Source organism: Elgaria multicarinata, chromosome 3, assembly GCF_023053635.1.
Source record: "Elgaria multicarinata webbii isolate HBS135686 ecotype San Diego chromosome 3, rElgMul1.1.pri, whole genome shotgun sequence".
Classification (NCBI taxonomy): domain Eukaryota; kingdom Metazoa; phylum Chordata; class Lepidosauria; order Squamata; family Anguidae; genus Elgaria; species Elgaria multicarinata.
Window position 1 is genome coordinate 135,190,751 of NC_086173.1, and position 12,411 is coordinate 135,203,161.

At 41.1% G+C, this 12,411-nt stretch overlaps 1 protein-coding gene across 1 annotated transcript in view; it reads left to right on the forward strand.

Annotated features, from left to right (window-relative positions):
• SUCLG2 (succinate-CoA ligase GDP-forming subunit beta) overlaps nucleotides 1–12,411 on the forward strand; it is a 230,286-nt gene that overhangs the window by 111,881 nt on the left and 105,994 nt on the right. Inside the window, exons 6-7 of the mRNA XM_063122034.1 lie at nucleotides 2,031–2,120; nucleotides 8,236–8,332. Of these exons, the coding sequence (XP_062978104.1) occupies nucleotides 2,031–2,120; nucleotides 8,236–8,332 (187 nt within the window). The remainder of the gene's footprint in view (nucleotides 1–2,030; nucleotides 2,121–8,235; nucleotides 8,333–12,411) is intronic.

Consider the following 12,411-nt stretch of genomic DNA (forward strand, 5'->3'; position numbering starts at 1 on the left):
CGCCTCGATCCAGAGGAAGAGGCGGGTAAGAAAATATATATATTATTGTTGTTGTTGTTGTTGTTGTTGTTGTTATTATTATTATTATTATTTGCCTGGCAGACAATTGAACAACCCATAGCTTGTTTTCTCAATCCCTGAGTCGTTCATTTCTCTCCTCCTTTGCCCGCTCCTTCCCATGTGTCCCAACTGTCTTTGCAGCACTGCAGTATTGGCATATAAAGAGGCTGGATTTTTTGACCACTCTGGCCCACTACCTCTGTAGCCTCATGAAACAAGCCATGAACAACCTACTATTCTAGGTTCGCACGTAACAACAACCTATGAATTAAACAGCCCAATGATTTAAATAACCCAACAACAAACCATGAGCAATAATTGTGAGTTTTTCATGGTTAACGATGACCCATAGTTAACCAATAGTTCCTGGTTCACACATAATCGCAACCCATGATTGTACAAACCATGGTTAATTAATTAAACCAGGGGTTGTTACATGCGAACTGGGACAGTGCTAGACACACATTTAAAGTAATGTATGTTTTGGCCCCCAATCAACATTGGAGGGGTCATTGCTCAAGGCTAGAGGATGTGGTTTGCATAGAGAAGGTCCCAGGATCAAGCCCTGGCATTTCCAGTTAGAATCACATTTTGCAGTATTCCAGTCTGACCCTGTTCAGACGACACACTAAGCTACGGTGGTTAAACATTTTGAGCTAAACACAGGGCCGGCGCTACCATTAGGCCAACTAGGCAGCCGCCTAGGGCGCAGACCTCAGAGGGGTGCAGTGCTGCCCTTTAAGGGTCACAGTTTTATACAAATCAGCTGTTTTAAGAAAAAATATAGTAAAAGGAAAATATAGTAGTTCAGAAACTCTTCTTGAACAGCTGAATCGAAGTTGGCAATTGTGTGTGTGTGTGGGGGGAGCATTCAAAGACCCCATCTGAAATGGTATAATGCAGCAATACCTGTATCATCCAATTCTGTTGATCTGTAAATTACCCCCCTTTCAGCCCAAGGGCCAAATTCAGGTTCAGAGAAGCTCTTGGGGACCGTATTCACGTAAACCGCCCAGAAAGCTTCAGCTTTAGGGCGGTATATAAATGTAATAAATCAAATCAATCAAAGTCAAAAGGGGTGGGGCCCCAAACACCAGCCTATTTTAGCTGAAAGCTCTTGCTGCTAGTAACTACTTCAACCTTTTAGAAGGAGAAAAAAAACTGCAAAAGCAGGGAAACCAATAAAATGATCAGTGATCAGGTGAAAGGTGATGGAGCTTGGGGAAGGGGATGTGGCCATCTGGAGAACTCTAGAGGGCCGGACTGGGCCCTCAGGCTTGAGGTTCAAGACCCCCTGCCCTACTCACAGGGCAAGAAAATACGTCCCATTCCTCAAGCAATACAAATGATTTACTCATGGTTAACAACGACTGTTTCTGCAGTTTAGAGCTAGCTGTTATTTCATATTACTGTATAGGGAATGTGTTACAGTATTATGACCTTCTAATAATACATACTGTATTAAAGCATTTGTAATGAGACAGTAATGCAACTTAACAATGAGGAATCTATACATTTGGTAAGCTGATTACACATATGCATAATCCCACCCCACCCAAAATATTAATGCACATGTGAAATATGCACAAATCGAGAGACATATTACTGGGCATTGACACCGCTGCTCTGGTTCCTTGCCAAAACTAGTCATAAAAATTAACAGACTAAGTATTTATCAACGCCATCTGTACAGTAATTAAAAGTGAAAACTGGTGTCAGATTGTCTTGTCAGCATGCCACCCTGAAGAATTACATGGTTTTTGGAGGGACTCATTTCCATGTAGGGTATGGTAATTATAACATACCCTATAGGCAGCTGCTATAGCCTCAGTCTCAGCATTTTGGCAACTCGCCATCTTTTAATTACTAATTTGCAACTATATATTAAGCATTTCTTTTTGACTTTTGAAGTTATGCATCTGTTTTCAAACTGCATATTCTCCTTCTGTTTTTGAACTTTATTGTAACAGGAGGAAATAGATATTTTTGAAGGTGTGAAGGACACTCAAGCAGTGCGGCTGGCAGGAAATTTAGGATTCAAGGGGCCTCTGCAACAACAGGTAATTTTCATAGCAGCAAGACCTTAACTGGATTCCGATGTCAGGGGGCCATTTGACTAAATCCCTCTCTGGCGTTGCAGGAGCTTTTTCATACATGCCCCTTTGGGAAGAGGGCAGGAGGGTGGTGCCCACTGCATTGGTGCTGTTGGAATCATTAGAACTTCTATTGCCACAAAGGCTACTGTCTTAAGGTGTCTTTTCAGAAGTTATGGCAACTATTTCAAAACCAATGCTGGAAATGTGAAAAACAATAGGGAGTATCCAACTGTGTCCCAGCGCTAGTGTTTATGGTGCTGCCCCTGGGGATGTCAGAGAAATCTGCAATGGAATCAAATGAATTCAGATTTCTATGAACCTGATGCACAGATTCCTCAGCCGACTGGCTTTTCCTGAGATGCACAGATCCTGCAGACTTGCAGACCGGGTCCCCCCTCCCCCGAATTTTGCACAAATGTATTTATTTATTTATTTATTGCATTTCTATACCGCCCAATAGCCGAAGCTCTCTGGGCGGTTCACAAAATTTAGTCATACAAATATTTTGCAAATTTGCACAAATTTGGGAAATTGGGAGGGGGGAACCCAATTCTGCCAATGAGCAGATGATGGAACGAAGGGCACCTGACAATCTGAAAAATGCGGATGGATTGGATTTTATGTCCTTAGTTGCACCTAGTGTAAACTAATGCTTGCACAACTTAACTAGCACTTCCTAGGGTGGTAAAAGGAGCATCCAGGATAGTACACAATGCCAAGAAATGAAACTTTTCCACCTTCTTGGTTTTGGACAGCAAGTATGGAAAGCCAGCATGGCTTAGAAAAAAATGCCGTCTGCTATCTACAGGCCATTGGACTCCATGGCCTTGTAGGCCCCTTCCAACTCTGCCATTCTATGATGCTATGATTTTCCTTAATTGTGCTTGCCTAACTGTCTTTCCCAAAGTCCATTCCCAGACTCTTGTCATGCTCCATGATCAAGAAATGGAACCAGCATCCCCCAGCCACTCTCCCGAGCTCATATAGATGAAGAATCAGGGCTATATTGATAAAGGCTGGCTCAGTTCTCAGTAGCTCTGCCTAGTTCTACAGGATAAAGAGAACAAGGTGCAGCCTGGAGTACAACTGAAATGGAGTAAAGCCTATAAAGTTCCCCCGATGGTGGGGGCCACGAGAAGGAGGGGACATGTTTAGGCCGCCTTTAGTCTCTGAGTCTACGTCTTCACTCCCTCCTGTCTACCATTTGTAACAACACTAACTTTATGACTCAACCCATAACCCTTCATATTGGGTCATTACCAAGAGGTACCCATGGGTTAGAGTTATTCTGTGGGCAGGTATCCAGCGTGTACAGGCTGTCCCATCTGCATTGTGCAAAATGATGAGGGTTTTTCTATGTTATATATACAAGTAGCAACTCATTCTTTGGTGGATGCTATCCAGAATGTTACTCCCACCCCCCCACCCCCTGAGGAAATGAATTTTGCAAAGTTGAAGTCAGTATATAAAAAAAACACTTGCTGACTTTAATTGCTCTGGAATACAGGGCTAATCTTTTTTTTTTTCATACCACCTAACACTGCTCTCTTCTGGAACTGTTCTGCTTTTTAAAAGAAGTGCAATGAAAAGTAAAAGTTTGCAGATTGATTTTTAAAAAAACGAAAAGAAAAAACGCACATGCGTGTGGATGCACAACATGTAGATAGATTCTCAGTAGACGTTTTGCTCCGCTTAAAATTTATCCTCAGAGTTCCAAACTAGATCAAGAAACTGCGAGCCACCATGTTGTGCAGATTCATTTTGCAACTAGCTGTTACTGCTCCGGGTAGAGAGAGATGATAAATTGTTTTTGCACAGAATTTCCCATATCATCAAAATGCCACTTTTGTAAAACCTTTGAATTTTTAATACACCACTTCTAATTAATTTCTATCCCAACTGTGCAATTAACAAATGCATAATCATTAAGATGATTAACACCCATTTGAAGATTTAGCAGTATCTTTAATGAGAGAGAATTATTATTAAATCTTTCTAGCTTTGCATGTTCTAGCACTTAATTATTAGCACAATGCATGAACTGCTTAACTAAACAACAGCTAATACATTTCTTCCCATGTGCTATAACCTTTGCAGTGTGATTTACTGGAGCATAGAAACATAATGGCTACATCAGTACAATCAAAGGTCTATTTAATTTGGTCTTATCATAATCATTTATATTCCCCAATAGGTAGACACCAGAAGAATTCTAGTACTGCAATAAAATTCTGATGTCTGACATGCTGTGGACCCTGTGTGATGAATTTTGATACTGCTTCATAACTTACTTGTTTGTTTGTGTTGCAAGGAGGGGGTTATTTAAATGTATATTAAAATAATGCATTATTATCTACATTCTTTTCAAGCATTATTGTGGAAAAAAATCTCTAAATTTCACAGTAACTATTTCATTTGGTATCATGTGTGCTGATGGGGTATTTGTTTTTGTTTTTCAAATGCCCATCATTGGTTTTTATCCTATTTGTTAAGTGGAATTGCTCATTCAGATTAGAATTAGATTTATTGTCAAAGGCCTTGACAGCTCTTCTGTGCACATTTGTAAGTGGGAGCGCTCTGTGGGAACTATAAACCTCATTGGAATGACTTAAAGACCCTGTTCAGACAACTTGCTAAGCCATGGCGGTTAAGCTTTTTGAGGTAAACTTTATGGCTTAGCATGTTGTGTGAACCATGACTTAGTGTGTCATGTGAACCATTCCTTACCATGGTAGCTACATAACTATGGTTTAAACATGCTCACTAACCAATTGCTGCAAAGGGGTTAGTGGCCTAACCATGGCTTAGTGTGTTGTCTGAACAGGCCCAGGATGTCGTTTAGCCTTCCCCAACCTTGTGTCTTCCAGATGTGTTGACCATGCCAGTCAGGAATGGTAGAAGTTGCTGTCCAGCACATATGGAGGGCACAAGGTTGGGGAAGGTGGCCGTAGTAGATGCAAGTAACAATATCCAGAGCTAAAGCAGGGCTGGTGCCAGCGCTTGACACACTTGGAAAACTGGCAAGGCACACTGCTGACACCCGTCCATTAATATATATATATATATGCCAGCCCACAGCTCTGAGCAGTAGCATGTGGCTGAAACTAGCTGCCATTTTAATTTCCCACCAGGCCGCTTACATAGGGGCATTGTGGGAAATTAAAATGGCAGCCCTCAGACATTCAGTGCTCCTGCCAGATAAACCTACATAGAAGATGCTCTGTACTTTTAACAGTTGTGCACAAAAAGAACATTTTATCAGCTACAGTTTTTCTCTCCCTTCCGTTGCATCTGAGCACATTTTGTGGATTCCTAAGTACTGCAAGTGTAGGAACCAGGTACTCCTTTGCTTCTGGTTGTCTTATTTGCATGTGTCAAATAAGTGCTTGGAGCTATCTAACTGATGCTCAGAGATCCAGCGCTACTCAGGCCCCTTCAGAGTGCTTCAGTGCTACAAAGCCAAGATAGAGTGTGCCAAAGTACAGATCAATTATTTCAGTCATCTGTGGAAGAGCGTCCCTTCTGCCTCTGTGCATCCCCTGATTATTATTTTTCCCCTCTAGGAGATGTAGAATAACATCCGGTTGGCTCAGTGACAATAAAAATGGGGAAGAAGATTAAGACTAATATTTTCTGCAAGCACTGTTGAGTTGAAGGCTACATCATTCCAACTGCTTAGTGTGGAAATTTAATTTTGTTAATGATTATTGAACAACTCATTGGCTTTTATGCTGTGTTATTCTGGGACTTTTCAGAATAACATAAGGAAAACTCCTGCCCCAAGGAATTTCCGGTCTAGATTTTGACAAGGAAAGAGACAACAGAGGAAGGATAGAGGCGAGGGTAACAGTAGAAAAAAATATATGCATGGATGAGGATGAGGATGTCGAGATTGAGATAAAATAATAAAATCAGTAATTGCAGACAAGTTTTCTCAAATAATAGCTTGCTCATCAATCCCATTCTCCAGTGTACTGCTGCAAGAAATTGTGTGGTGTGCTCTAAAATGCACCCTGAGGTCATATGGAGGAAATAATATAAACTCCACACCCTAAAATATGCACCAGAATCTCCTAGAACAGACAGGAGTTCCTGAGCAGACTGAGGAAAGGGTTTTCCGAAAGTAGGAGGTCTGAGAATCGGTAGAATAGCTCCAATGACAATAACTGAAATATTGGGTCACTCAATAAATGAATCCTCCCTTAGAAAGGTGAGGGAAACAATTTACATCAGTAAAGGACTTAATTAGAGAAGGAAATTTGGGGGCAAACAGCTAACTCGTTGAACAGAGTGAGTTGAAGCTTATGTCAGGGAGGAAAGGGGATGCAGGAGGCTTAACAGATCACAACATTGAAGCAAAAATTTCCTGCAGGTTTGGCCAGTGGTCCTGACAAAATCCTTGTTGACTCTTGGAATTGCGAGGCCACTCAGGCTGCGGAAACGACTGCTCTCAAATGTCCTCAGCCAACCAATCTTGGCTCTTTGGTATTCCAAAGCGCTGAGAACAATGAAATGGCAAGGCCAATAGCTAGTGTGCAGATGGCAGAAGGCTCGCAATGAATATGACCAAACAGAGGATAGGGGCCTACCTTAGCTCCTATTCTGTGGTGGTGATGGCAGCAACAATAGCTTATTACATCAACATTACAATTTGCTGGCAAAAACCACTCATATCCATGCTGGCTTGGATGCCATAGTTTTGATAGGTTCGGAAATGGATATAAATGGTTACATTTCAGCTTGTTCTGGCTGAGGGTGTGGACAAGCTGCATGGAGAGCCAAGACCAACCACCTGTTCTTTGGATCCTTGTCCATTGGGTCTTGTGAAATCTCAAGGGCTGGGCTGACTGTGCCGTTATCAGAAGTGGTGAATCAAAGGATGGGGTTGTCCCATTGTTTTAAATGAGGCAGTGGTAAAATAATTTCTAAAAAAGTGGGGGGGGGATTATGTTCTGTGGCTTTGGAAAATTCTCAGCCAGTCTCCAATGTACCATTCTTAAGCAAGATCCTAAAGCGGTTGATGGCTTATCAACTCCAGATAGTCTTGGAGGACACTGATTATTTAGATGCATTCTGATCTGGTTTCCAGACTGGCTTTTGAACAGAAACTGCCTTGGTCACTTATTGATTCTCCTGGACCTTTTCAGCGAAAGACCATGGTATCCTTCTGGACCATCTCTGGTTTGGGACTTGGGGGCGCAGTGTTACAGTGGTTCTTATCCTATCTAGAGGGAAGGGTTAAGAATGTGGTACTGTTTCACCCCATGGCTCTTGGCCTTTGGGGTGCTTCAAGGCTCAATCTTGTCCCCCATTCTATTTAAGAACTATATGAAACTGCTGGGAAGTTAAAACATACGGAGATTCAGGGTAAGATAACATCAGTAGTTATTTTTTTACTTAAAAAAAAACACTATTAACAAATACACAGCAGAGGTTTCCCACCACCACCCCCGGAAAATTTACTCCTGGATCAACAATACTTAAAGCAAAATGAGTAAGGGCTGGTTTTGGAGGCAAATAACCCAATTTTTCAACAGTTGTTTCTTCAGAGAAAGTCTCATTTTGATGTAGGAAGGGTGGGTTTATGTATTTTCCAAACAAATTCAGCAACTAATCTGCATTTGTCAGTTGCATATTGCTTCACAGTTTCTGAATTTAGCCTCATTAAGGTAATCACTTTAACTTCAATATCAGCATAATGTATTCATTATGAACTCTCAAACTTGGTTCATTGTGCTTAAATTAAGTTTGTTTGAATTAATGATGCTGCTCTTTCTTACTGCAAAGCCCTATTTAGTGCACATTGAAGAGTGAGCTTTTGTGCAATGTTTGACAATATTTGGAAGTAGCAATCAATTTTTTTCAAAAAAAAATTGGCTAAGAGATCGGCCACTTATTTAAAGGCAACATAGAGCACTTTCATTTAATAAAGGAAAGTTAACATTTTAACCTCTCTTAGCTGTTGTTTCATTGACGAGAAAAGACAAACATCTAGTGTTTTAATTTAGGGTAATTTTCTCTCTCTCTTCCCCCCTCCTTTTTCCTTCTGTGTAATTATGCATCACATTTTCAACTTCAGGCTGCAGATCAAATTAAGAAGCTGTACAATCTTTTCCTGAAAATTGATGCCACTCAAGTTGAAGTGAATCCCTTTGGTGAAACTCCAGAAGGACAAGGTATGCAAGAAAAAGAAGAAGAAGAATGGGGGGAAGGGAGGGATATTGATCTTTCAGAGAAGCAAAGATTTCTAGATGAATTTACCTGTTTGATACTACAGACACTGCTGGCATGGCTAAGTGTTGGGGAGTGTGCCAAGGGCACACCCTACCCCATGCAAAATCCCCCCTCCCTTCCATGGTTTGTTTTAACTATGGTGTATTATTGATGGTTTAAACAGGGTAGCCTTCATAACCTGCTTTAGATCTGCAGCATGTTGGCAAAGCGGAAGTCACTGGTTGCATCAAGTTAATGGCCATTTCGTTTCTCAGCCAGATATCTTTTTCTCCCTAAGTGTGTGACTCTGCGTGTATTTGGATGGATAGATGACATTTATATACTATCCTTCTTATTGAAACCAGGACAACTTTAATGGTTTAAGCCATGGTTTAAAGTGTCTTCTGAACCAGGCCAGAGGGAGAAAGGAGAGAAGGAAAACAAGATGGAAACATTACCTGAAATGGGGAGATTTGGCTACTTGAAAGTAGAAGCAATGAAAGCCTTAGCTAGACCTAAGGTTTATCACGGGATCGTCCCGGGGTCATCCCTGGTCATGTAAATGACACACAGGATATCCCAGGAGCAGGCAAGGACGACCCCGGGATGATCCCGGGATAAACCTTTGGTCTAGCTAAGGCTTTCATTGCTTCTACTTTCAAGTAGCCAAATCTCCCCTTTTCAGGTAATGTTTCCATCTTGTTTTCCTTCTCTCCTTTCTCTCTCTGGCCTGGTTCAGAAAACACTTTAAACCATGGCTTAAACCATGGTTAAAGCCATTTAACCAAGGTTAAAAGGGCTTTAACCATGGTTAAATTGCTTTAACCAACCATGGTTAAATTGCTTTAACCATGGTTAAAGCTGTGGTGTCTTCTGAACCAGGCCATTCTCTCTCTCTCTCTCTCTCTCTAGGTGTTGAGGAACCCTGTCTTTCTTTTTTGTAATTAGAAATGCCCAAAGGTAGGTTTGGGGTGGATGGGAGTCTATACATAGAAATGCTATAGTAATGTATTGTCCTAACTGCCTTTCTTATTAAATGATGATGATGATGATGATGATGATGATGATAATAATAATAATAATAATAATAATAATAATAATCCAAATTCAAAGAAACAGGTGGATTAAATGAAGTCCAAGTAGTAGGGTATGTGTGGTGAGAACAATATCCAGATTGTTGAGTCAGGTTTGGGTCTATAAGGATGTGTAGAATGTGGCCTGCTTTTCCAATAAGCATGGTGTAAATGCTGTTGAAATACCTCAAGCCAGCAAAATGAGTAGGATCTAAGTAAGAAGAGGTTCATTTTTGTGAACCGCCCAGAGAGCTCCAGCTATTGGGTGGTATAGAAATGTAATAAATAAATAAATAAATAAATAAATAAAATAAGAAGAGCCCATTTGCATGCCTCGGGCAGGGGTGGGGGTCAAAAGGTGTAAGTAGAAAGATGTAAATAAATCTGAGGTGCATGAAAATGATTCTAAATAAAATATTAAAAAATCTTAATGGCCTCATTGATTTAGCATACATTTTTTTCTATGTTTTATTTCTCAAAATGGAGAGAGTTGTGGTCGGTTGTAGCCTGCGCAGTTGCGAGCAAATGCCATAATCTTGTTCAGTAATATTTTATCTAGTAAATAAATCCAGTAAACAACTGGCCATATTCATGAACTAAATGGAACATTTTGGGCTTTAGAGTAATATTCTCTGGTTACTTAATGATTCTCTTAAAAGCCACAGATCTTTGGTGATACAGGCAGGACACATTTCTCTTTGCCTTAAGAATCTATTCCTTTTGATACAAAAATAAAATATAGCACAGTGACTTTTTAAAAAAGTCATAAAAATAATTCATTTACTGTAACATATGACAGTAATTCAGAGACTGAATTACAGTCATGATCAAGTATGTGTTTGTTTTATGGCTATAATGTATACTAATCAAATTAAACTCAACAGTTGGGGGTGATTAATAATCAAAATTCATCATGGAGACAGCTCCCCTTCCAAAAAGATCCCTACAGCATTTTGGATAGATTTGCAAAGAAGGATCCTGCCATGTCTTACAGTTGGATTCTAGTTGTGCTGAGGTATGCTAACTGCATACAAATTAAGAGTGGATCCCTGACACTAGTTAATTACAATATGTCCCATTGACTTTACAAGTGACATTTCAGCCTTGCACATTTTCCATTTCCTTCCATGAAAGCTGATCTAGTAGATTGTTGTGATAGGTTGTATTTCCACGTCTTGCTGCCAATCCAGAGGTAGGCATGTACAGTTGTGTTGCACATGACTAGAAACCTGGGGAAGTGAATGGTTATACATATTTGCCTTTGCATTGTAAGACAGATGGTGGAATGCCAGTCCATAGCTAGACGGGGCTTTATCCCAGAGCGATCCCCGGGATCGTCCCTGTGTGTCCACATGACACACAGGGGATCCCAGGATCAGGGAGGCATCATCCCTCCGTTTCCCCAGGATATGGCCCTACACTTTAGGCACACTTTTTCCACAGTCTTGGGATGATCCTGAGACTGCGGAACGTGTGGCCCACCGTCATGGTTTGTTCCGGCTCCTTACGGTTACTTGCGAGGAGCTGGGACCCGCTCATGGGGGCATGGAGCTCCTCAGGAGCTCTGTGCCCATCGGGGGATGGGGTGGGGGGAGCAGGAAAATTTCTTTTAAATTTTTAAAAAAACACCCTTTGCGCATGAGTGGTTGTGCTCTCCTTCCTCTTTAAAAAAAACACACACACACAAAATGGAGGGCGCGCCGTACTCTCCCTCTGAGGTCATTGCACGCCGTGTGTAAATAGAGGGGGAGATTGCGTGATAAAAGTATTGCGAGATCTTCACCCCTCCGTCGCGCTAGTCCAGTAGGTCTAGCTGAGGCCCTATATACACATCCTAAATTAATGCTAAGCATTGTATTGGATGGTTTGTATCCTGATGTACGGAGGCGTCCCCTGCTCATGTGTAGGGCAAAAGTGCGAAGGGGAACATGTGTGCGCTTGTAAGCTCCACTCCCAATGTGCCCACGTGCTTCGCTGTCAGATGGTCTATAAAAGGCTGATGAGGCAGGATTCACGAGCACACCATCTCTGTAAGCACATTCAACTTAGAGAGTTCTTTACAGACCTTCATGCTCAATACGCAAAGGCTGAACTGACAAGTAGAAGTGGAGGGATGTTGTGGGCGGGGCTTATGTGCGCACTCACAGGCTGCTCCATGCTTTTTCCCTATATGTGAGCAGGCAAATGCCTATTTATTTATTTATTTGTTTGTTTGTTTATTTTACAATATTTATTTACCAATTCCCATTTTAAAAAATCTTGGAAGTGGTTCACAACAAATAATAAAACAATGCATCATTATGAAAGCACAACAATTTAGACATGTTAATAATAGTTGGGGAAAGCCAGGATAAAAAAGTAGGATTTTCATTGTGAAAAGCACCTGAACGTCACAAATTGGGCTCGTGCGTGTGGCTTATCTATGCGTGGAAGCCTCTTTCCTTATCTAGACCTTTCCTACCCTGACTGCCTCTGCTGCTCTAGAACAGAAAGAGACAATGAAGTGTTCCATAAATGTATAAATAACTGTGGGTGAAATTTAAGAATTTAATCTGAAATAGGCTACCAGCAAGAAAATTCTAGTCATGATGGCAACATGCTACGTGTCCCTGTATACAGGTCACTGGGGAAGAACAGAAGGATAATATAGTGTTCATATCAGAATCTGATTGGCTACCATGAACACAGACCTTTGCTCTGATCTAGCAGGACTCTGTGATGTCCTTAGAACTCAAAAACAAGAAGGAGGGATCCCTCTGTGTGGCTATTCACAGTTCTTGATTAAATAATTCATTGTGGAAAAGATTGTCCTAGATGATTGTAGCGTTCTCCTGCAGTCTCCCCACCCACTCCTCCTCAGCCACACACATTCACACACACAAAGAACATGCATGTTGAATTACCAGCTGTAAGCTGGTAATATAGCAAAACATGCTCCACAAATGTCAGTGCAAGAGCTGGTTTTGATA